The 26,905-nt window shown below is 45.0% G+C and overlaps 2 protein-coding genes across 2 annotated transcripts in view; one reads left to right on the top strand and one right to left on the bottom strand.

Annotated features, from left to right (window-relative positions):
• Positions 1 to 26,905, bottom strand: part of LOC309563394 (uncharacterized protein) — a gene marked incomplete at its 3' end in the record, with an annotated part of 732,657 nt that overhangs the window by 396,450 nt on the left and 309,302 nt on the right. The window contains exons 10-11 of the mRNA XM_082267788.1: positions 4,421 to 4,648; positions 4,137 to 4,343 (exon numbers count right to left, since the gene is read on the bottom strand). Coding sequence (XP_082123914.1) covers positions 4,137 to 4,343; positions 4,421 to 4,648 — 435 coding nt within the window. The remainder of the gene's footprint in view (positions 1 to 4,136; positions 4,344 to 4,420; positions 4,649 to 26,905) is intronic.
• LOC309563383 (uncharacterized protein) overlaps positions 1 to 26,905 on the top strand; it is a 797,887-nt gene that overhangs the window by 494,362 nt on the left and 276,620 nt on the right. The window lies entirely within an intron of this gene.

Raw genomic sequence — 26,905 nt, 5'->3', positions numbered from 1 at the left:
ACAGCAATGCCCCCAATAAAATGCAGAGTGCCACAGCAATGCCCCCAATAAAATGCAGAGTGCCACAGCATTGCCCCCAATAAAATGCAGAGTGCCACAGCATTGCCCCCAATAAAATGCAGAGTGCCACAGCATTGCCCCCAATAAAATGCAGAGTGCCACAGCATTGCCCCCAATACATTGCAGAGTGCCACAGCAATGCCCCCAATACATTGCAGAGTGCCACAGCAATGCCCCCAATAAACTGCAGAGTGCCACAGCATTGCCCCCAATAAAATGCAGAGTGCCACAGCAATGCCCCCAATAAATTGCAGAGTGCCACAGCAATGCCCCCCCGCGACCCCGTGCACTTACCTCACGGACGGTCACGGCACTCTGTCTTCAGTCCCCGGCTTCCAGCTTCCCGCGTCTCCATCCTCCCGAGTCCCGGTGCCTCCTCCTCGGCCAATGGCATGAAGTTGGCCTTTCGGCCAATCAGGAAGCGGGAGGACCCGCTCCCTGATTGGCCAGGAGGAGGACCCGTATGACAATAGCGAATTTTCATTCGCTATTGTCACACGATGGGCGTGCTCTCGGGGTGCACGCTCTGCTCCCTGGCCGCTCCGTCTGCGGCTGCGCCGTCTAACTAGGTGCTTGCGCGGGACGTAATTTCCACTGCGCGTCCGCGCACGCGCGCACCTTAAAGGGAACACTGGACCCCACCTCTCTGTTGTCTAGTAGACATAAATCCAGCTAATCTATATAGTGGGACCCACAATACAGCAATCCTGGTAAGCTGAGAGGGCACTTTGCACTGGTTACTCCAGGTGATCTCCCAACCAGCCTGCCAGTACCCACCAATGCCAGGTTGCAACCATGCATATCTGGGAAGTGTGTCTATGGCAAAGAACACTGGACTCTCCATGAATACTCTGAATGCATGGCTCAGGCATAGGCACAGGCACTGCTTCACTCCTGATGTCCCCTGGCCACACTGCACATTTGCGCATGTAGACCAGCATCCAGAAAAGGTGGGGTGGAGAAAAAGTTTTGACTCCCCCCCCCCCCCCCCAGTTGATGCCAAAAATCTCCTGGGCCTTCCTGAGCACCACTTCTACGATTTAGTACTCAAGAGTGTAGCTTCATGTAGTGTCCATTATCTGTAATATTATCGCAACATCACATTATTGCCACTGGATGGAGCTCATGCTTATAGGACATTCCTAGCACAAAAAAAAGACAATATTCGTCCTGCCTGGACAAATGCGTGTCAAATTCGTTCAACAAATTTTAACAAAACAGAACTTTAGGTGCTTGTGAAAGCTTATGCCACAAAATGTACTCAGCCAATGAAAGGTAATGACTACATTTTTATTTTTCTACTGCTATCAGTGGTAAACACGGTACAACACTTCATCCATGTCTTTGATGAACTCTGATCTCCATTTGAATGGTTTTTACATGATGAAGATCAGCCATAGAATATATCTGAGGTGTATATCAGGGTGTGCTTTTTCCCCACATGAGAGCTGTGATGTCCAACAAAGTTCATAAAGAAGACATTTTCCGCACTCAAGGCACTAATACACACCTCAAGGGTTGTGTGGGATCCCTGATGTACAGGAAGACAGGACTTCAGGGAGGGACAATTCCCTCACTCAGGACAGGAAAGTGGCTTCTCCCCCGTGTGCACTCTCTGATGTGTGTAAAGGTTTGACCGATTTGAAAAACATTTCCTGCACTTAGGACATGTATAAGGCTTCTCCCCTGTGTGAGATCTCTGATGTTTGTAAAGATCGGACTTTTGTGAAAAACATTTCCCACACTCAGGACAGGAATATCGCTTCTCACCTATGTGAGATCTCTGATGTCTGTAAAGAGTGGACGTCTGTGAAAAACCTTTTCCACACTCAGTACAAGAATATGGCTTCTCCCCCGTGTGCAATCTCTGATGTGTGCAAAGATGTGACTTCTGTAAAAAACGTTTCCCGCACTCTGGACAGGAATATGGCTTCTCCCCTGTGTGAGATCTCTGATGTTTGTAAAGACCGATTTGCAATGAAAAACATTTCCCGCATTCAGAACAGGAATACAGTTTCTCCCCTGTGTGCAAACGTTGATGTCCATAAAGATGTGACTTCTGTGAAAAACCTTTTCCACACTCAGTACAGGAATACGGCTTCTTCCCCGTGTGCAAACTCCGATGTGTGTGCAGATGGGACTTCTGTGAAAAATGTTTCCCACACTCAGGACAGGAATATGGCTTCTCCCCCGTGTGAGATCTCTGATGTATGACAAGTACTGATTTCTCTGAAAAGCATTTCCTGCACTCAGAACAGGAATATGGCTTCTCCCCTGTGTGAGATCTTTTATGCACATTAAGACGGCATTTAAAACTAAAACACTTCCCGCACTCAGTACAGGAAAACCTCTTATCTGTTGGAAGGACGGCACCATCCCTCACAGTCTGAGGTTCCTCAGGATAAGAGGAATACGACGGTCCATCTACACTGTGTGGTGCCGGATGGACATTTGAGGTAGCCGGGTTTTCTCCTGGACTATACTGTGTGATGTCCTCATCTTCTACTTTACAGTCTGGAGTCAAAGTGAGACAATCCTCTGAGGTTTTCCTCATCTCCCATCCATCTACTAAAATAGAAATAAAAAGATTATTACTAGACATGAGCAGATTGGTTCCCCTAAACCAGGACTCCGCCCACATCAGGCAGCTCTGTCTCTGAGGCTCCCACCCTCAAGGTAACTAGTAAATGGGTTCTCTGAATCTCCTACCAATTCCCTTCTTTATTCATGGGCCTTAGTCAGAGAGTGAGGAAACAACGAGAACTGTCTTTTATAGGAGTGGTGAGTGGATTATAGAACAAGTGTCCCCACCCCCTCTATCGCTCATTGCCATCTTCCCAATACAAGAAGTACTGCACTTCCTTATTTAGTCCATGATTTAGTCATGAATAACAGCGGGCCTGAGCCCCACCTGAGGTCAGAGAGTGAGGATGGGGAGAGAACGACCAAGATGAAGACTAGACTGATCCTGAAGACCACCATCATTGGGTTATGGACTCCTCCCTCATTATCACTTTCTGTTTAAGGTTCCAAAGTTTAAAGATGTTATCAAATTATTATCAACATGTAAAAGTCTTTGCTCCAATCAAATCATCAGATATAAAATGTCTAGCTGATAGAAAATGGGTGCAAAAGAAGTCAGGACTATGTAATGTACAACTTATTATATAAGATACAAAAGTTAGGACTATATGGTATCAGAATGATGTAATGTACAACATAGAGTATATAGTGCAGGGGTCAGGAGTATGTAATGTACAATATAAATTAATCAGTGTAAGGGTCAGGACTCATAATATTGGTATTCCGTGATCAGTAGAAGGCTAAACCTTTACTTGAGACAAGTTGCGGAGCTCCCACATCGCTGCTTCCCCTCTCCTGAGACTGCACTCAGTGACTTGGGTGTGAGACTATACAGACATATCCCTCCACCCTGCACAGCCAGCAGACAACAGAGCAAGTAACCCCGGGAGAATTGTTCTGTCAGAGATCATACTAGACCCGGGCATGAGGCAGAAGACCCAAGAAACATGCTCCAGGTTCCCAGCATCTAGTAAAGTCTATAAATTGCCATTTTTCTGCCAGCTGAACCCCAGAATCTCCATAAATCCAGTCTAGATACATACATTGTGTCTGAAGCACAGAGAAGGAAGATTATCCAAGAGAAATACAGGAATGCATAATGGGGAACAAAGCTCAGGAAAGTGACCAGGGTATTACAGGCTGATATCACCCAGTTCCTGCCCTACTCTGGACCAATCAGTGAGTAGTGTGGGTGGAGCAATGTATTTAGTGTTAATGACCCACCTGTGCTGATCTCTGTAGGAGTGTCCTCCTCTATAAATGTCCCCGTTATTCCATCTTCCTCCATAGACTGCTGATCATCCCTTACATACCTCTCTTCTTCTTCTTCTTCTGCTTTACCCTTAAATTCTATATCGATTGGATCTCCACTCTAAATCAAGAAAATAAGAGAGAAAATCATCTGTAAGATATAAGCTTTAATATTGTGACATCACATAAGAAATCCACACATTGTCCCCATAAGTCTGTTTTATAAGCTCCGTCCCACCAACCTTGTAACAGTGAGGGATGGTGTGACCTTCCTGTGTGGAATCCCGGGAATAGCGAGGACGGGGACATCTCTCTGGTGGGTTCCTGGTATTAGGTGGCTCCATCATATTCTTGTGTCCTTTTGAAAACTCCTCTATCCCTCCGTACTCCTCATCTTCCTCTTTATACTCTTCTTTAACATCAATATTATCATCCCTGAGGTTTCCTATCTGAGTATAATAAAACATTCATTGTACCAAACACACTGTGTATAACTTATAACTACCAATAGCTGTGAATCATCTACCTGATGATGGTCAGGGAAGGTGAGACCTTCTTGTGTGGAATCCCGGGAATACAGAGGACAGGGACATCTCTCTGGTGGGTTCCTGTAGTTGGATGACCCCACCATGGTGTCCTGGTACAGATCTTTGTGCTCTTTAGGAGACTCTGGTCCCTCCATCACCCCATCCTCATCATCCTCCTCTTTTATCTCTTCTTTAACCTCAACTATAGAATCTCTCAGGTTTCCACCCTGAATATATAATAAAAATGACATCAATGGTAACAATGCAAACAAGACCGCCATCGTAGGGGGCAACCTATACATTGTAGGGGGCCTGGGCATCCCGAGGGGCCTGGCCACCCTGCAGGGAATTGGAGAAGGCAGTGGGGGGTGCAGGGGCCCTGTATAGCTGCACCGGCTTTCTCTATATGTGCACTACAGGAGTATGCAGTAGCGGCTGCTCTGTTTTAATGAGCTCTCATCTGACTCATTACAGTGACCTCTGGTTGCTTCCTGCATGTGCACTCCTCGTGTGTATCCTGCCTGTACTGTATTCTGGACTGTGCTTGGCTTGGTTGTGTCTCAACAACTTTGTGTAAACAAAGCTTGGACTAGGAAGACCTCCCTTACAAGTAGGGGCTGTGTGTACAAGTGAAAGGAGGGGGCTACACACAAGTGCTGTGTGTGTGTGTGTGGGGGCTATATAAGTTTTTTTCCTTGCTGGATTGGGCTGTCTCTTTGCTGGATAGGGTTGTTTTTTGCTATTTGGGGATGTCTCTTTGCTATATGGAGATATCTCTTTGCTGGATTGGGCTGTCTCTTTGCTATATGATGATGTTTCTTTGCTGGAATGGGCAGTCTCATTGCTATATTAAGATGTCTCTTTGCTGGATTAGGATGTCTCTTTGCTGGATTAGGATGTCTCTTTGCTGAATATATGGGAATGTCTCTGCTGGATTGGGCCATCTCTTTCCTATATGGGGATGTCTCTTTGGTATATGTGGATGTCTCTTTGCTGGATTGGGATGTCTCTTTGTTATATGGAGATATCTTTGCTGATTAATGATGTCTCTTTGCTGAATATATAGGTATGTCTCTGCTGGATGGGGATTGTCTCTTTGCTGGATTAGGATGTCTCTTTGCTATATGGAAATTTCTTTTTGCTAGATTGGGCTGTCTCTTTGCTATAGGGAGATGTCTCTTGGCTGGATTAGGGTGTCTTTTTGCTGAATATATGGGAATGTCTCTGCTAAATTGGGCTGTTTCGTTGCTGGATTGGGATTGTCTCTTTGCTAAATACATGAGGGTGTCTCTTTGCTGGACTGGGATGTATCTTTGCTATATGGGAAGGTCTCTTTGCTATATGGGAACATCAATAACATCTTTAACATCAATATTACCATTCCCAAGGTTTTCACTCATGAATATATAATTAAACAATGATTGTAACAAACATGCTGTGTATAAATCAGAACTTTCGATACTTGTCAATCATCTACCTGATGGTGGTGAGGGATGGTGTGATCTTCCTGTGTGGAATCCCGGGAATACAGAGGACGGGGACATCTCTCTGGTGGGTTCCCATTACTGGATCTATCTGTAGGAAACACACACACTGACTGAATACATTGTTTCTATGTGTTTATCAGATGATGGGGGATCTAGGTGGACCCTCCGTACTGCTCTCTCCTTTACAATAAAGTCTCCTCTTACCCGGTGATGTGAGGGGCGGCTGATTCTCCATCATGGCGTCCTTGTAGAGATCCTTGTGTCCTTCTAAATACTCCCACTCCTCCATGGAGAAATAGACAGTGACATCCTGACACCTTATAGGAACCTGACACACACAATGATACAGTCACCATCCAGACACATCCCTTGTCTGTTACTGGATAATGTCCCACAATTCCCAGCACCGCTCACCTCTCCTCGATGATCTCTCTGATGACTTCTAGAATCTTCTTTTTATTTCTTTATTCTATCAGGGAGGGAGGTGGAGGCAATGTGATGGTCATATGATCACCAGACTTCACAGGAGGAAAGCTCTAGTATCAAAACACAAATAAACACAATCAAATGATATTCCCAGAATCCTCCTCACTTCACCATTCAGGTCTCTATTTTATTAAAGCCCCCACTTCAGACTGAGGTATAATTTACCCAAACAGGACCCCCACACTACGCAGGTTCAAAGCTTGTTGCAGGCATTCTGACATCATTACATACAATGCAGAACCAACATTCCCACTTTGCTAATGAGGATGCCAAGGGTCACCCACATCCTAAGAGCATCAGGGGAAAAAAAAACAGATGGAGAGACATTGGGAGGAGGAGCTGTGAGGTCAGTGTGATGTCATAGGATTCTGTGACCCAAGATGGAGGGACATTTGGATGGGGACATTTGAGGGGCCCTCTATATGAGGCTCCTGTGCAAACCAAATCATTGTTCCTAGGTGTGTCCCTTCTCTCCTAAACTAAAGAGTGAACTTTGACCTTTACCATACAGAAATCTGTCAGGGATCTGTGAAGTTAAAGCGGAGTTCCGCCCCCCCCCCCAAAAATTAAAAGTCAGCAGCTACATATACTGTAGCTGCTGACTTTGAATATTAGGACACTTTACTGTCCTGGAATCCAATGTTTCCATCAGCTGTCGGGTGCATCCGCCGCCATTGCCGTTAAGGTAACCTGGCAGTCAAGCCTTGCTGCTTTACGGGCGGGTACCTACTGCACATGCGCGAAGCGTGCTGCGCATTCAGATTGGCTCGGCGGCAGGGGGTAGGAGGGGGCCAAACTTCCGAGGGACGGTGCCGCGGCTCCGACCCCCGGAAGTGGGGAAGGGTACCTGTCAAAAACAGGGACCCCTCTTCCCCCCCCCTGAAAGGTGCCAAAAGTGGCACCGGAGGGGGGGAGGAAGCAAATGAGCAAAAGTTCCACTTTTGGGTAAAACTCCACTTTAAGTTCTCATGTGAGCAGGTGACGTGCAGAAGAACGGAGTGTAAATAGCAGACAATTTCCTCCCGAGCTCCTAATGGTGGGGATGGATTTTGCTGAGTGCTGGTGCCAAGTTCTCACCCCCCGGGGTCACTGCAGGTGTGGAGAAAAGACGGGTAAGAGGATATGGAGGTGAGATGAGGAGGAGATCCAGGAATCAGGACAAAGGTCAGGACAAGCAACAGACGAGCGCATCCAAGAGATGAAGCCGGGGTCACTACACAGAAAATCAATCCGAGGAAACAACAGGCAGGACGAGGAATAGCAAGAAGGATCTCAGAGACAAATGAGAATATTGCTCAGCCAATAGGAGATTATCTCAGCATAATGAATTAGATGAGGGGGAGGGGAGGAAGTCACTTAAGGTGACCATAGATACATGGAAATCCAGCTGGTTCAGCAGGGATCGGTCACATTTCTATCCATGTGTGGTCACTGCCGGATAAAAGTCACTCGATCAGCGGCTGCAGCCAATAGCTTCATCACTGATCTGTGTATTCTGAGAGCAGAGGATCACCCCCCATTGTCAGAATACAATAGTACAGCGGGGAGGATTCCCCCATCCCCCTTCAATGTGTGGATGGGGGAATCAGTTCAGTTTTTTTTCACTCAGCTCCCTGGCTGAACGATAAAACTGAACCATGTATGGCCAGCTTTGGAAGCAAGATATATTATTCATCGACCAATCCCCCTGAAGGGGTTAATCTACGTATTACCTCCTCTGCCGCCAATTCCTGCAATGTCTTCTCTCTCCTTCCTATGGAACGTCCTGTGTGTACCTGACATCACTTCTTGTCTGTACCTGACATCACTTCTTGTCTGTACCTGACATCACTTCCTGTCTGTACCTGACATCACTTCCCTTTCTGTACCTGACATCCCTTCCTGTCTGTACCTGACATCACTTTCTGTCTGCCTGTATTTCATAGAGATTTCCTGTCTGGGTAGAGATGAGATCACCACCTTGTGGACCTCGTTCTCTGACGGCGGTTGGAGGAGAAAGCAGAGTCTAGGAGGGAGACGGAGATGAGGAGAGTGTGAAGGATGTTTGTGGAAGAAGGCGTGGCTACACTACAGCTGGCACAGTTTGGAGCACGAAGAACTTTCACACTTTATCAACTTTTCATTAATTTGTGGACTTTTTCAGCAAAAAATGTTCATTGAAGTAGATGCAAAGTGGAAGCAGTGGACTTGCAGAGAACACTATATTGAGCATATTGTATAATTACATGGATTTGCACAGGTTTTAGGTTTATTTAATATAACAGCAAATATTATAAGATTAAAGAAGTAGGTGCAAAATGTAAGCAGCGGATTTGCAGGGAACAGCACCATGAGCACAAAGCACTTTATGTTGTATATGAATTTGCACATGGATCAGTTTACCAAATTAACTGATAAGCACCATAAGATCAATGAAGAAGGTGTAAAGTGGAAGCAGTAGATCTGCAGAGAATATTATTTTGAGCCCCTAGCACTTTATATATATATATATATGAATGTATCCACATATTTTAGTGTATCTGTGATAATTTATGTGCACACACAATAGGACAGCACTGTGACACATAATGCTCTTCTAGTTGATATTGGGAACACTTACCTTTGTTACAGCAGCAGTCCGGTATAAGTTATTTTTGCTGACAGACTCCATGGCAGCATACGTTTCTGTTTAGCCCCGCATCCATTCCTACCCTATAGGACCCCACTCCCATAAATCTTTACTCCTGTTCAGCATCTGTGTTCCTTTTTTGTCCTCCTCCGTGCTCTGTTCCTACCATAACTTGGAGTTCAGGAGCCTGGCAGGGAGTTTGGGAGAAGATGAAAGTCAAGACAGTCTTCTCTCCGGAAACCCCCTAAGAGTGGATCTACTGGGGACCGAGAGGCCCCTAAATTCCTTTGAGTATGGGCCTGCTCAGACAAGTCAGGTGGGGGGTCGTCTTCTCTGCTTTCGGCATCTCTGGGCGGCTTCAATCCAGACTCATGGACCGTCAGAACAGTTTCTTCTGACCAAACCTGGGCTTTCAGCAGCACTCCCTGGCTCAGGTCCATCGCCACTTCCCTTCCCCTTTCACCAGAAAAAAGGCAGATGCTTCTGTCCCACTTGGAGTCCCTAGTAACTTAGAGCCCCGCCATTTCTCTCCCGGAGGATGAGGGGGCAAGGAATCTACTCATCTCTCTTCATGGTACAGAAAAAGAATGGTACTTGTAGGCCTGTCATAGATCTTACCCATCTAAATCCATGTATCAAGAGAAAGAGAGGTTCAAGATGGAAACACTGCTAACAATCCAGCAGTCGGTCCAGCCGGGAGACTGGCTGGCGTCAATAGACCTAAAGGACGTTTATTTCCATGTTCCGGTAGCAAGGAACTTCCAAAAGTATCTCTAGTTAGCCATCAGTCGAACTCCCCTACAATTTTCCTGTCTCCCCTTTGGGCTTTTGACATCGCCTCGCATGTTTTCAATAGTATTGTTGGCGGTCATAGCCCTAATAAGACTCAAAAGTATTAGGCTCCACCATTACCTAGACAACTTTCTCCTCCTGTCTTCTGACAAGGGTCAACTTGTGTTCAACACTGCAAGAGACACCATCTCTTTGCCCGAGGAGAAGATTCTGGTGGTTCCTGACCCTGGGGATCTCCCCAGAGGTCGACCTCTTTGCGTCCCCATGCAACAACAAACTGACAAAGTATTACTCAAAGTTCTGAGATCACCAAGCCTTCGGGGTGGACGCCTTCACGGACCAATGGAGGTTTCGCAGAACCTATGCCTTCCCTCCAATTCCGGTGGTTCTCCAGTTCCTGTAAAGTCTCAGGATAGAAGCGGCAGAGGTAGACGCGATAATCCTGTATTGCCCCAACAGGCCATGGTTTCCCTCTACTGATGCTACTCAGTTTCCGGGATCCGATTCCTCTACCTCTCAAGCCGGACCTGTTGTCGCAGGGCCCTACCCTACATCCATGCCTGGCTCATCTGCACCTGAAGGTTTGGTTTTTGAGAGGGGAAGGCTGGAGGTTCTAAGCTGCCCTGAGGAGGTCATCCCCACACTCTTGAATGCTAGGAGGAAGAGCACTAATTGGGTCTACCAGAGGATATGGTCTAAGTTTATGGTCCTTGGGGTTGAAGCCTAAGGTTACCTCTGTTTTTCATGAGAATCAGGATATTGTCCTGCCCACTTTCAGATCAGGCGAGAATTCAATCATCCATCCACTTGGCGTAGGCAATACCCTGAAACAGTATCTTGAAACCACGGCTCCCTTTCGGCAGTCTGAATACCTATTTGTTCCCTTCCTTGGGAAGAATAAGGTGATGCGTGCTTCCTCAAGATCCATTGCTGCATGGATCGTCCAGGACATCCAGTGGGCCTATAAAGCGGAGGGACAGCGCACTCGATCCGGAGCGTCTCAACAGCTTGGGCAGTCTCAAAACACGTCACCCCTGAAGTAATCTGCAAGACAGCTTCCTGGTCTTCTATCAACACCTTCCTGATCCATTATTGTGTTGAACACGGCTGCTTTTTCTTCTGTTAATTTTGGTTTACATGTCCTGTCAGTTGACTGGGTCAATTAAACCTTTTTTTTTGTTTAGCATCTGCCCACTTGGGTGTGTATGGTGAGTTATTTCCCATATGTATGCTGCCATGGAGTCTGTCAGGAAAACGGAAAATTGTTATCAAATGCTTACCGTAATTTTCCTTTCCTGATGGACTCCATGGCAGCTGGAGTCTCCTCCCAGTTGCTGAGTAGGCTAATTAAAGAACATGGATGCTGAACAGCAGCAAAGATTTATGGGAGTGGGTTTCTATAGAGTATAAATGGAGGTGGGGCTAAACCCAAACGTGTGCTGCCATGGAGTCCATCAGGAAAGGAAAATTACGGTAAGAATTTGATAACAATTTTCCGTTTTGTAGGTATTTGAGTTGTTACACCTAGCGTGGGTTTTTTCAATTTATTTTGGTGACATAATTGCCCAAATCTGGGGATAAGGGATGACCTTCGAGTTTGAGTAAAACATAAGTTTGACTCGAACACTGGCTGTTCGCTCGTTCATCGAATGACGAACAAATGTGCTTTTTCGTGGGAAATTCAAGCGTCTGCATCCATAATGCACTGTGCACGCGTACAGTGCATTATGTGATTGGCCAGAGCATGCACCTTGACCTCCATGCTTTGGCCAATCAAATCATCTCTGCCATGATTGGACAAAGGCAGGTTGCCTTTAGCCAATCATGGCTCAGGGGCTAAGTACACGCCCCACACTATGTAAAGGCTGCTCACACAGCAGCCGCGTGTAGTGTGACTGTGTGGGCGAGATAGAAATTGGTTGAGGCAGGGAGAGGAATGGGATTGAGGCAGGGAGAGGAGAGTGATTTGCAGTTTATCAGACAGTGCAGTTTAGTCTAATTAGAGACATTGCTAGCAGTGAGTTAGGCAGGGAGAGGATCGTGATTGAGGCAGGGAGAGGAAAGTGATTTGCAGTTTATCAGACAGTGCAGTGCAGTCTGATTAAAAATACATTGCTAGTAGCAGTGAGTTAGGCAGGGAGAGAGATTTGTGCTTTTTACAATTTAAGAGATCAGATAGTGAAGTATATTCAGCAGTGCAGTATATACCATATATATATATATATATATATATATATATATATATCAATTGATCATATATTGGGTAGTGATTGACGATATCGTTTTTTTTTTATACCAATATTTTGGTCATCGGATACCCGTATCGGCCGATATTTTCGGACATGTAAAAACATTTTTTTTCTAAAGGTACTCCTTGTGGAGGGACCGAGGGGACTGGTATGAATTTTGGGGGGGGGGGGGGGGCCATGCCGTTTTTTTAATTTTTTTTACCTGTATTGCCAGGTGCCGACAATACATTACAGCCATGAGCAAGTTTAAATGACATATTTTCCTTTAGAAATGTCAGTATTGCTGCAGCAGGCTAGAAACATTGGACAAATGCTCCACTTTACAGGCACATTAAGGGGGCCCCCCAGGCACGATATTTAAAGGAATTTTTCATTTTTATTGTTTCACTTTAAGCATTATTAAAATCACTGCTCCTGTAAAAACTATTGTTTTTTTAAAAAAAAAATGTTTGCATTGATTTATGTCCCCCAGGGCAGTACCCAGGTCCCCATACACTTTTTTGGGCCAGTAACTTGCATTTAGGACTTTTGATTTTTCATGTTCGTGTCCCATAGACTTTAATGGAGTTTGCATGTTTGCAAGAACATTTTCCCTGTTTGAGATGTTCTGTGCGAACCGAACAGAGGGGTGTTTGGCTTATCACTAGTTGCCACAGCTGCAGCATACTGCCAAGTTTATTCCAGTGATGAGGAGGGAGGGGATGACGAGGTCACTGACTGTACTTGGGTGCCTGACAAGATAGAGGAGGAAAGTGAGGTGGGGGAGGAGGAGGCACAACTTCAACGAGGCAGGATGTGCTCCAGGGGCCGCCATAGGAGTAACCAACCTGTTGCATCACAGCACAGAGCTCCACAGGTGCAGGGTGCTGCAAACTCCCCGCGGACTTCAAAAGTTCATTAGTGTGGGATTTTTTCAGCACATGTGCTGAAGACCACAGCGTTGCGCTTTTGCAACATCTGTCTGAAGCGGATCAAGCGTGGCCAGAACACCAGCTGCTTGCGCAACACATGCTTGACAAGACATATGATGATCTGCCATGCAGTCTGTTGGCAACCGAAAGAGCCACAAGATAAAAACAAGCATACTTCACCTTGCTCCTCATCTGGGATCTCTAACCCTACTATACTTCGTCTTCTCAAAAACCTGCAATGAGAGGGATGACGGTATAGCAATGAGTGCCACAGAGACTTGCACCCAATCTGCTAGCAGTACACCACCGCTAGATTTGAGCAGCAGGCAAATTTCACTACCCCAGTTACTGAAATGTAGAAAGAAATACTGTTCCAGCCATCCACATGCTCAGCATCTTAATGCTAGCTTGGCCAAATTGCTAGCACTACAAATGCTGCCTTTTCATCTGGTAGACTCTGCTCCCTTTCGCAAATTTGTGGAATGTGCTGTACCACAGTGGCAGGTACCAAAAAGACATTTCTTTTCGCGTAAGGCCATTCCAGCTCTCTACCGTCGTGTGGAAGGTAGTGTTTTGGCCTCAATGGACAGAGCAGTCCGCAGGAAGGTTCACATTACTGCTGACTCTTGGTCCAGCGGGCATGGACAGGGATGTTACATTTCCTTCACGGCGCACTAGGTAACTCTGCTGGCAGCCGAGAAGGATGCAGGACAGGGTTCAGTGTTGCAGCTTGTTTTGCCACCACGCCTCCAAAAAGCTGCTGCTGGTTCTGCCATATCTGGCTACTCCACCACCTCCTCCCCCTCTTCTTCTTCCTCCATGTCCTCTTCTGCTAAATTGTCCTCTGAAGCAGCAGTGCTCCCTAAGTGTTCAAGGAGGTACGCAAGCAGTCAGGCTAAAAGATGCCACGCCGTGCTTCAGTTGGTCTGTCTAGGGGTTAGGAGTCACACCTGGGCAGAGATTTTGTCAGCTCTGCAGGGGCAGGCTCAGAGATGGTTGACAACAGCTTGAGCCAGGAATGGTTGTATGTGACAATAGCACCAACCTTCTCTCCGCCCTCTGACAGGGACACTTAACACATGTTCCATGTTTAGCACATGTCCTGAATCTGGTGGTATAGCGTTTCTTGACCAGATTCCCGGGCTACCAAGATCTTCTAATGAGGCAGGCTAGAAAAGTTTGTGGCCATTTCCGGCGTTCATACAATGCCAGTGCTCGCTTATCTGTCATTCAAGGGGAATTCTACCTGCCCACCAACCGCCTCATTTGTGACATGCCCACCAGGTACTCAACATTGGCAATGCTGCAGCAGCTGCACACACAGGGCTATTAATGAGTACCTGTGCGAGTATGGCACAAGGACAGGCTCAGGGGAGCTTGACTTTTTTTTCGCCGTGCCAGTGGCTTTTGATAAAGGATGCATGCACCGTCCTGTCACCATTTGAGGAGGCCACAAGGATGGTGAGCCGGGATGATGCATGCATCAGTGACACTATCCCTCTAGTCTACCTGCTGGAGCACACACTTCATGGAATCTTGGACAGGGCACTTGAGGCAGAACAGCGGGAGGAAAAGGAGGACTTCCTTTCCTCACAAGGCCCCATTTATGCAGATATCATGCATGTAGGGACACAAAACACACAGGAGGAAGAGGAGGAGGAGGATTGTGGCAGCATGGATGTAGAGGATAGCATACAGCAGTCTTCAAGGGATGGTTTTGATTCCCCAGAAATCCCAGGAGTTGTACGTAGTTGGGGGGGAGGTTGCTCTTGACAATGTCATCCTTAGTTACCCAGAGGACTCAGAAGCTCATGCCTCCTCAAACTTACGTTGCATGGGCTCCATGATTCTGCAAAGCCTACAAAAGGACCCGAGGATTCGTGTTATCAAGGAGAGGGATAATTACTGGTTGGCAACCCTTCTTGATCCACGTTACAAGGGTAAAGTTGCAGAGCTCATCCTGCCTTCGCAGAGGGAGCAGAGGATGAAACATTTTGAGGAGGCCTTGAAAAACAATTTATGTAACACCTTTCCAGACACTGGGAGGTTAACATTCTCTGGACGTGTTTCTGAGGCATTGTTCAGCCAAAGGAGGAGTGGTGGAGAAGGCGGCCGGCTGACCGATGCCTTTACACAGTTCTGTAGTCCTCAGCACCCAGGGCTGTTAGGTTTAAGCAACCATTGGCAGCATCTCCATCATATTGTGCATGATTATCTAGGGGCAAGAGCAGACTTGGATATCTTTCCAAGTGAGCATCCACTGGGTTACTGGGTCTTGAGGATGAGCCACTGGCCAGAACTTGCTCAATATGCAATGGAGCTACTAGCCTGTCCTGCTTCCAGCATGCTTTCCGAACGGATGTTCAGTGCTGTTCTAGGTTTTGTGACAGATAAAAGAGTGCGTCTGTTCACAGACTCTGTTGACCAGCTGACTTTTATCAAAATGAATCAGTCCTGGATCAACAGCAACTATCAAGCCCCTGATGCAACTCACTAAATTTGCTAGGGGTCTGCTATCCCTTGAAGACTGCATATGCTGCCTATCCTATTCCTCTACCTTGATTCTGCTAGCTTCCAACAATGTTTTTGGTTTAGGTCACCACCAACTCCCAAGGCCTAATTTTTCTGCACTTGTATGACAGGCGCATACAATTTAAATTTTGTATGTCATTTTTAACAGCAGGCCCTGTCCCTGTGCCCAGCAAGAGTAACTGTGAGGGGTTACAGTGTTCAGGCACCACCAACAGCAAAGGACCAATTTTTGGCTTCTGTATTACAAGTACATGCGATTTCAAATTTGTATGGAATTTTTACCAGCATGTCCCGTTCCTGAAGAGTAACTGTGAGGGGTGATGTGCTGGGGGCTAGCTGCACCCCTAGCACGTGTGACTTAGGCAGTCAGAAAATGTCATGTCCTTATTCATACATGTATGAACAAGGACATGACATGTTATGACAAAACACAACTAGGTATTAAAAAAAACATATTGCAACAATTTAAACACGCTAATGCAAATACCTTTTCTACTTATTTCGCAGACTGCTGGTGCGGTTACTGCTGGTGGGTAATGCTGGCGGTTACTGCTGGTGGGTAATGCTGGCGGTTACTGCTGGTGGGTAGTGCTGGTGGTTACTGCTGGCCAGTAATGCTGGTGGTTACTGCTGGTGGGTAGTGCTGGCAGTTACTGCTGGCACGTAATGCTGGTGGTTACTGCTGGTGGGTAATGCTGGCGATTATTGCTGGTGGGTAATGCTGGCAGGTAGTGTTGGTGGGTAGTGCTGGTAGGTACTTCTGGTGGTTACCGCTGGCTGGTAATTCTGGCGGTTACTGCTGGTGGGTACTTCTGGTGGTTACTGCTGGCTGGTAATGCTGGTGGGTACTGCTGGTAATGCGGGTACTGCTGGAGGAAGCAGCGGCTGCAGTAGAGAGCAGAGCAGCTGCTTCCTGACCTGCTTCCATTTCATATCACTCCGCCTGTGACAGAGCCTGGAACTATACAGGAAGCAGCGGCTCTGTCACTGACTGCAGACATCCTAAGTCGTGGGAGACTTGGAATGTCTGTAATGTATATATAACTCAATATATGAGAGCAAATAAATGACACAGATGGTGGTGCACTAAAGTGATCCAGGTGAATAGTGCATAATAAATATAAATAAAGACAAGCCCAAAAAGTCCATCATCGTGAAGGGTGTAGTAAAACACTGGTATCGGTGAACACTCAAAAAGTATCAGCAGTGAAGGAGTGTTGTATATAGCTCCAGCACCAGGCGGTTACAAAAAAACATAAACACTCTTCTGGGTGTGCTACATCCTTACATTACTGCTGGAAGGTAACAGCATGAAGCAAGCCACTGGCAATCGTAGAGCACACTCTGGGTAGGATGTAGGAGATCCTATAGTCTCCAGTAAAATCGGGACATAAAGCAGAGACTCTGTATAGTGTAGTAGTTTTAAGGCGATTTATTAGGGAAAATTATATACACTCACATTTAGGTAGATAAAAAACGGCAGATAACATCCATTTTGTGATGTCCGTTTACCCCGAACAGACCTCCGGCCGCACTTCCGGGTTTGCCTTTCAGCTGACGTCCCAACGCGTATCGTAACTGTCATGTAACTTCCTCAGGGGATACTGATAGGTTAGAGCAGCGTGCTTAAATACTAGAGCCATTCCGGTCTCCATTTTGTGGTAGTCTGGGTGAATGTACATAGGAATAATGTGCATCATCCATTTCTTAGTAGTCGTTCGGATATAAATACTTTGTGAGTTAAAATTATTATCCAAAAGTGCACAATGACCTCCAACTAAGTTGGATCAAATACCTAAAAGAAATGCTGAAAGGCCCCAAAAACGGAATGATGTAAGTTTCTCTGTTATGGCCGTGTGAGTATATTAAAAAACGTTATTAAGTAAGTAATAAATATTGAACTAAAATGATTATTACATGGCAATATAGAGGACCTAAAAGGTGAGGCAGTTAAAAAAATATATAAAAATATAAACGTATTTTAGATAAAAATGGCAATCCTGGAAATGAGGCCTATGGGGAACAGTATAGTTTATATATGGGAAACGGATAAGTGGAAAGATGTATATACAGTGCCTTGCGAAAGTATTCGGCCCCTTGAACTTTGCGTCCTTTTGCCACATTTCAGGCTTCAAACATAAAGATATAAAACTGTAATTTTTTGTGAAGAATCAACAATAATTGGGACACAATCATGAAGTGGAACAAAATTTATTGGATATTTCAAACTTTTTTAACAAATAAAAAACTGAAAAATTGGGCGTGCAAAATTATTCAGCCCCTTTACTTTCACTGCAGCAAACTCTCTCCAGAAGTTCAGTGAGGATCTCTGAATGATCCAATGTTGACCTAAATGACTAAAGATGATAAATAGAATCAACCTGTGTGTAATCAAGTCTCTGTATAAATGCACCTGCACTGTGATAGTCTCAGAGGTCCATTTAAAGAGAAGAGAGCATCACGAAGAACAAGGAACACACCAGGCAGGTCCGAGATACTGTTGTGGAGAAGTTTAAGGCCGGATTTGGATACAAAAAGATTTCCCAAGCTTTAAACATCCCAAGGAGCACTGTGCAAGCGACAATATTGAAATGGAAGGAGTATCAGACCACTGCAAATCTATGAAGACCTAGCCATCCCTCTATCCCCATTTTTATTTATGGATTGTCTCCATATTTGATAGTCATTTCTTTTGCATGGTTGCGCTATTCTTTTTTAATATACATGTTGCTTGGTCCATAGCTGCACCGGCTTTAGATATACATGTTCAGGGCTTGCTCCCCCAATTTTTTGCCTCTAAACTTTCAGCTCATACAAGGAGAAGACTGATCAGAGATGCAGCCAAGAGGCCCATGATCACTCTGGATGAACTGCAGAGATCTACAGCTGAGGTGGGAGACTCTGTCCATAGGACAACAATCAGTCATATACTGCACAAATCTGGCCTTTATGGAAGAGTGGCAAGAAGAAAGCCATTTCTTAAAGATATCCACAAAAAGTGTTGTTTAAAGTTTGCCACAAGCCACCTGGGAGACACCAAACATGTGGAAGAAGGTGCTCTGGTCAGATGAAACCAAAATCGAACATTTTGGCAACAATGCAAAATGTTATGTTTGGTGTAAAAGCAACACAGCTGATCACCCTGAACACACCATCCCCACTGTCAAACATGGTGGTGGCAGCATCATGGTTTGGGCCTGCTTTTCTTCAGCAGGGACAGGGAAGATGGTTAAAATTGATGGGAAGATGGATGGAGCCAAATACAGGACCATTCTGGAAGAAAACCTGATGGAGTCTGCAAAAGATCTGAGACTGGGACGGAGATTTGTCTTTCAACAAGACAATGATCCAAAACATAAAGCAAAATCTACAAGGGAATGGTTCACAAATAAACATATCCAGGTGTTAGAATGGCCAAGTCAAAGTCCAGACCTGTGGAAAGAACTGAAAACTGCTGTTCACAAACGCTCTCCATCCAACCTCACTGAGCTCAAGATGTTTTGCAAGGAGGAATAGGCAAAAATTTCAGTCTCTCGATGTGCAAAACTGATAGAGACATACCCCAAGCGACTTACAGCTGTAATCGCAGCAAAAGGTGGCGCTACAAAGTATTAACGTAAGGGGGCTGAATAATTTTGCACGCCCAATTTGTCTGTTTTTTTATTTGTTAAAAAAGTTTGAAATATGTAATAAATTTCGTTACACTTCATGATTGTGTCCCACTTGTTGTTGATTCTTCACAAAAAACTACAGTTTTATATCTTTATGTTTGAAGCCTGAAATGTGGCAAAAGGTCGCAAAGTTCAAGGGGGTCGAATACTTTTGCAAGGCACTGTATATGTATATATATATATATCCCCCTTGGTGATGGCCCCATCAATAAGGATATACAGTACATACACACACAGCACAAGGCCGTGATCACACTAGCAGAGTTTCACAAGGTGGTGATCTCACCAGAGTCTCTATGGAATAAAGACAGGAAGTGATGTCAGGTACAGACAGGAAGTGATGTCAGGTACAGACAGGAAGTTCCGGGTGAGAGGTGAGTTGAGAGGAAGTAGAGAGGAGACATTCCTGGAAGTGGCAGCAGAAAATAAGATTTTATTTCCTATTTATACCCAGTAAACCCCCCCCCCCCCCCCCATGTCCGTCCTCTTCCTCCATAGTCACTGTGACGTCTTTTATCTCCAGCAGATGATGATACACACATATATAGTGTGGAAACCTAGATTAACCCCTTCAGGGGGATCAGTTGATGAATAATATGCTTTGATTATAAACACTCTTACAATCTCCGGCTACGGTCTCCTTTCCTGACATCCGACTCGTGAGCTCCTCCTACTGCTCTGTGAACCTCATGGAAGTACAAAGACACACTACATGGTCCTCCTTAGTATTTGAGATTAGTATTATAATTGTGTACTCATACCTTCTAGTTTGTAAGATGTAAAGTTTCAGAATGTATCTGAGCGTTCACCCCGGTGGCCAGGAATGAGGTAAATTGTTGTTAGTCCAGTAGGGAATGTGGGGAAATGAAGGATCTTTGCTATGGGTATCGAATTCATGCAGTGGGTATACATGTGGAGGGTGAGGGAATACATCATATCTGCAATAGAATTCCTCCTTCCATAGTCTACAGGAAGTGGGCTGGGCTTTGTAACTCTAGGCTACTGCGGTGAAGCTCAGGAGGCTTCCATGACCATGCTTAGCATGCAAAAAGGCTCGGGTAAGGAGGCACCACCCACCTACTGAGGAAACCTAATGAGTGGGGGCGACACGCTATGTGGTTTGCCTTTGTCCCAGCATGAGGTTGGCAGAGCAGTAGGAGGAGCTTGCAGAACCCAATGCCAGGAAAGGAGACCATAGCCAGAGATTGTGTTTATATATAAAGCTGATTGATCTAATTTGTGAGGTAAGCAGGTTTTCCAGCCGGTGGTGGTGGGCACTTTTCGTCGTCATTCAGTGATTGAAGAACACTGCAGTGGATCTCTCTTTATATTGCATTTTTGATTTACACATGGACTGTTCACTCAGTGATGACGCTATTGGCTGCAGCCGCTGATGGAGTGACTTTTATCCAGCAGTGACCACACATGGATGGAAATGTGACCGATCCCTGCTGAACCAGCTGAATTTCCATATCTATGGTCACCTTAAGTGACTTCCTCCCCTCCCCCTCATCTCCTTCATTATGTAAGTCATGCTGAGATAATCTCCCATTGGCTGAGCAATATTCTCATTTGTCTCTGAGCTCCTTCTTGCTATTCCTCGTCCTGCCTGTTGTTTCCTTGGATTGATTTTCTGTGTAGTGACCCCGGGTTCATCTCTTGGATGCGCTCGTCTGTTGCTTGTCCTGACCTTTTATTCTGATTCCTGGATCTCCTCCTCATCTCTCCTCCATATCCTCTTACACACCCTTGGGAGCTCTGGAGGAAATTGTCTGGTAGTTACACTCCATTCCTCCGCCCGTCCCCTGCTCACATGAGAGCTTACTTTCACAGATTCCTGATAGATTTCTGTATGGTAAAGTTCACCTTGAGTTTAGGAGAGTTAGGACACACCCAGGAACAATGATTTGGTTTGCACATGAGCCTCATATAGAGGATCCCTCAAATCTCCCCATCCAAAATGTCCCTCCATCCAGAGTCTATATGTCCTATGACATCACACTGACCTCACAGCTCCTCCTCCCAATGTCCCTCCATCTGGCTTTTTTTTACTATCGCTCTTAGGATGTTGGTGGACCCTTGGCATCCTCATTAGCAAAGTGGGAATGTTGGTCCTGCGTTGAATGTAAGGATGTCAGAATGCCTGCAACAAACTTTGAACCTGCGTAGTGTGGGGGTCCTGTGTGGGTAAATTATACCTCATTCTGAAGTGGGGCTTTAATAAAATGGAGACCTTCCTGGAGAGGTGAGGAGGATTCTGGGGATATCATCTGATTTTGCTCTTTGTGTTCAGAGCCTAGAGTTTTCCTCCTGTGAAGTGTGGAGATCCTATGACCATCACATTGCCTCAACCTCCCTCCGTGATAGAGAAATAAAAAGAAGATTCTAGAAGTCATCAGAGAGATCATCGAGGAGAGGTGAGTGGTGCTGCAAATTCAGGGACATTATCCAGTAACAGACAAGGGATGTGTCTGGATGGTGACTGTATCATTGTGTGTGTCAGGTTCCTATAAGGTGTCAGGATGTCACTGTCTATTTCTCCATGGAGGAGTGGGAGTATTTAGAAGGACACAAGGATCTCTACAAGGACGTCATGATGGAGAATCAACCGCCCCTCACATCACCGGGTAAGAGGAGACTTTATTGTAAAGGAGAGAGCAGTACGGAGGGTCCACCTAGATCCCCCATCATCTGATAAACACATAGAAACAATGTATTCAGTCAGTGTGTGTGTTTCCTACAGATGGATCCAGTAATGGAAATCCACCAGAGAGATGTCCCCGTCCTCTGTATTCCCAGGATTTCACACAGAAAGATCACACCATCCCTCACCATCATCAGGTAGATGAGGAACAATCACTGATAGTATCATTAGGATCTGTACATTATCAGCATTGTTACAATTGATGTCATATTATATATTCAGAGTGGAAACCTGAGAGATTCTAAAGTTGAGGGTAAAGAAGAGATAAAAGATGATGAGTAGGGGTTGATGGAGGAGTTCGTTTCCAAAAGGACACAAAGTTCTGTACCAGGACACCATGGTGGAGTCATCCAGCTACAGAAACCCACCAGAGAGATGTCCCCATCCTCTGTATTTCCGGGATTCCACACAGGAAGGTAACACCATCCCTCACCATCATCAGGTAGACGATTGACAATTATTGTTAGTTCCTATTTATACACAGCATGTTTGTTACAACTAATATTTTATTATTTATTCAGAGTGGAAATCTCTGGGATTTTAATATTGTTGTTAAAGAAGAGTATAAAGAGGAGAATGGAAAGATGGAGGAGTTTTCAGAAGGACACAAGGCTATGATGGAGCCACCTAATACCAGGAACCCACCAGAGAGATGTCCCCATCCTCTGTATTCCCGGGATTCCACACAGGAAGATCACACCATCCCTCACTTTTACAAGGTTGGTGGGAAGGAGCATCCAGAATATGGACTTGTGCAAATGATGTGTGGATTTTTTATGGGATGTCACAATAATAAAGTTTATATACAGATGATATTTTCTTGGTTTAGAGTGGAGATCCAATCGATATAGAATTTGAGATTAAAGCAGAAGAGACATATGTGAGGGATGATCAGCAGTCTTTAGAGAAGGATGGAATAATGGAGACATTTATAGAGAAGGACACTCCTTCAGAGATCACAGGTGGGTCATTAACACTAAATACATTCCTCCACCCATACTGCTCACTGATTGGTCCAGAGTAGGGCAATGACTGGGTGATGATTTGATTGGAGCACAGACTTTTATATGTTGATAATAATGTGATAACATCCTCAAACTTTGGAACCTTAAACAGAAAGTGATAATGAGGGAGGAGTCAGTAACCCAGTGATGTTGGTCTTCAGAATCAGTCCAGTCTTGATCTTGGTTGTTCTCTCCCCATCCTCACTCTCTAACCTCTGGTGGGGCTCAGCCCCGCTGTTATTCATGACTAAATCATGGACTAAATAAGAAAGTGCAGGACTTCTTGTGTAGGGAAGATGGCAATGAGTGATAGAGGCAGTGGGGACACTCATCCTATAATCCCCTCATCACTGTCACTCCTAAAAAAGACAGTTCTTGTTGTTTCCTCACTCTCTGACTAAGGTCCATGAATAAAGAAATGAACCGATAGGAGATCAGAGGACCCATTTACTAGTTACCTTGTGGGGGGAATTGTAAGATCAAAGACAAAGCTGCCTGATGTGGGAGGAGTCCTGGTTTAGGAGAACCAATCTGCTCATGTCTAGTAATAATCTTTTTATTTCTATTTTAGTACATGGACAGGAGATGAGGAAAACCTCAGAGGATTGTCTCACTTTGTCTCCAGACTGTAAAGTAGAAGATGAGGACATCACACAGTATAGTCCAGGAGAAAACCCGGCTACCTCAAATGTCCATCCGACACCACACAGTGTAGATGGACCATCGTATTCCTCTTATCCTGAGGAACCTCAGACTGTGAGGGATGGTGCCGTCCTTCCAACAGATAAGCGGCTTGCCTGTACTGAGTGCGGAAAGTGTTTTAATTATAAATCAGAACTTAAAAGGCATAAAAGATCCCACACGGGCGAGAAGCCATATTCCTGCCCTGAGTGTCAAAAAAGTTTTTCGGAGAAGTCCAGTCTTTACACACATCAGAGATCTCACACGGGGGAGAAGCCCCATTCCTGTCATGAGTACGGAAAATGTTTTTCAGTGAAATCCAGTCTTTACAGACATCAGAGATCTCACACAGGCGAGAAGCCCTATTCCTGTCCTGAGTGCAGAAAATGTTTTTCAGTGAAGTCCAATCTTGACCAGAGATCTCACACGGGGGAGAAGCCGTATTCCTGTCCTGAGTGCGAGGAAATGTTTTTCAGTGAAGTCCAGTCTTTACACACACCAGAGATCTCACACGGGGGAGAAACCACATTCTTGTCCTGAGTGCGGGAAAGGCTTTTGAGAGATGTCCAATCTTTCCACACATCGGAGATCTCACAAGGGGGAGAAGCCGTATTCTTGTCCTGAATGCGGGAAATGTTTTTCAGTGAAGTCCAGTCTTTACGCACATCAGAGATCTCACACAGGAGAGAAGCCGTATTCTTGTTCAGAGTGTGCAAAATGTTTTTCAGTGAAGTCCCATCTTTACACACATCAGAGATCTCACACAGGGGAGAAGCCGTATTCCTGTCCTGAGTGCAGGAAATGTTTTTCACAGAAATCTGATCTTTACACACATCAGAGATCTCACACGGGGGAGAAGCCATATTCTTGTCCTGAGTGCGGGAAATGTTTTTCAGTGAAGTCCAGTCTTGACAAACATCAGAGATCCCACACGGAGGAGAAGCCATATTCTTGTCCTGAGTGCGGGAAATTATTTTCATTGAAGTCTTATCTTTACACACATCAGAGATCTCACACAGGAGAGAGGCCGTATTCTTGTCCTGAGTGCAAGAAATGTTTTTCACAGATATCTAATCTTTACAAACATCAGAGATCTCACACGGGGGAGAAGCCACTTTCCTGTCCTGAGTGAGGGAATTGTTCCTCACTGAAGTCCTGTCTTCCTGTACATCAGGGATCCCATACAACCCACGAGGTGAATTAGTGCCTTGAGTGTGGGAAATGTCTTCTATATGAATGTTACTGGACATCACAGCTCTCATGTAGGGAAGAGGTACTAAAATAGATGAAAAATCCCTTAGTGCAGACAGAAATTGAATATGTAGCCCTTCTGTGCCATAATGTCAATGTCTAGGATAATGCCATTAAAAGAGTCCACTGTGTATTTGGCTGCAGCACTTCTTCAATGAGGATATTGGATGCCTCTGTAAACTGTGAATAAAAGATAAAAAAAAGAAGGGGCAGCCATCTAAGTGTATCTGTTTAATTAATTAATAAGCCACATAAAATAAAAGGATTGCACTCACAAGATTGAGAAATTCTTATGCAGATCCTATTCCTCCTTTGGAGGCCAGTGGCTGTTGACACAGGTCCAGAGGGATGGATGAAACAATCCCAAATCACCGCTGCACCAGGCAGAGTCACAGATGAAGGTGTCGGGGGGGGCTGTGCTGGACGGCTCAGCCAGTAACCAGGTGTCCACAAGGAGCAAGGTGGGTGGTCTGAGGGTCTTGGCCGACCAAGCTGCAAGCAGGGAGAGCTGTAGCCTGGACATAATCCAAGCTGTAACGGAAGCCGGCAAGGAGACTGGAGCTGGAGGACGTCGGGACGCATTGACGTCACAAAGTGGGTGGTGACATGTTTCTGAGCAGTTTTGCTCCTTCGCCAAACCGATAGGGAGGGCGAGGGAATCAGAGCTTAATTTATGGAGTGCAAGGGGAGAAGGGGAGTGGTTCAATGACAGAGGAGATCTCCATTAATGTAGAACTCTACACTACAATTCCATTCTGATTTTATGTAAATGAACAAAAAATAATAATAAATAAATAATAATGAAAAACATAGATCATATTGAATAAAAGAGAGAATAGACAATATAAAAAAACATTGAAAAATGAGAAAGAATAAGAAAGTGAAAAAGGAATAATTAAAAGGGGATTCATAGTTCAATTATAGAAGGGGTCTCTATTACAATGGAATTATACACTACAATTCTATTATTGGAAGTTCATAAAGGAACAAAACATGATAAAAAACATATTAGATTAAATTGAAATAAATGATAGTAAGAGAGAGAAGACCAATATAGAGGATGTAAAGAAAATTGCATTATATATATGTCATGTCTCCATCATTATATTGTCATGTTATTCTTATGAGAGTTTTCACAATGTGTAATTTACTGTGTAACCTACTGTTCATGTTGTACCAGCGCCATCTAGTGGACATTCACATATTACATATTGGAACAATTTTTTGTCCCAGCCCAGCTACCATAGCTTTCTCCTATGAACTTTGGTGACATCATCTTCCCTCCATATCTTGTTTTCTACAGGAAATTCAGCTAGAGGAAACACAGCTAGTTGCATCCTCCCTCATCTTAGTTTATGGCGGCATCGCTGGTGTGTATACTCTTATGGATGCTTAACATTATCATCCTGTATCTATGTCTTGTGTAACTTACATCTTGTGCACATTTCTTGTATTTGCATTGCTATGTACAGTAATGTCTTATATGCATTGCCACATGTCAGTATACATTAGTAAGTGTATTCTCTTTTCTGCTCCACAGTTTTAACACTCTAATTTCACGTATTTCCTTGCAATAAAAGTTGAAGTTGGACCTTGCTCCTTTGTCAATGCATTGAAGGAAATCAGGGTTATACTGCCTGTCAATCTATGTACCCTCACACATAGGGAGGACAGAACAGTAAAACAGCGACCTCCTAACAAGCTAGAGACACAGTAAAGCTGCAGATTCTGCACAAGCTGATGCAAGACGCTGTGACCTCTCACAAGCTGCAGTGAAACAGCAACCGAGTACAGGTTGGACCACGTGATACTGAACCCCACACAGTGCAAGTGTGCAAACCTGCTACCATGTCAACAAGCAAGTCTGATCCATTGGAGACAAGGTCCCACACCTCAGCCACTTCCAGAAGCTCAAAGAGGTCAGTGAGCAGCTCCACTATTGCCATTGCCCGCGCAAAGGCTGAAGCCGCCAAAATACGAGCAGCATTTGCTGAACAAGAGAGACAATTGAAAATAGAGAAAGCACGCATGGAAGCAGTCCTAGCTGAACAACAGGCAACATTGGAAAAGCTAGAAGTGGAGAAGGAAGCTGCAGCCGCTATCGCAGA

Source organism: Pelophylax lessonae, assembly GCF_965119305.1.
Source record: "Pelophylax lessonae genome assembly, chromosome: 1".
NCBI classification, from domain to species: domain Eukaryota; kingdom Metazoa; phylum Chordata; class Amphibia; order Anura; family Ranidae; genus Pelophylax; species Pelophylax lessonae.
The sequence above is the reverse complement of the archived record's forward strand: the minus strand, read 5'-3'. Positions and strand labels throughout refer to the sequence as shown.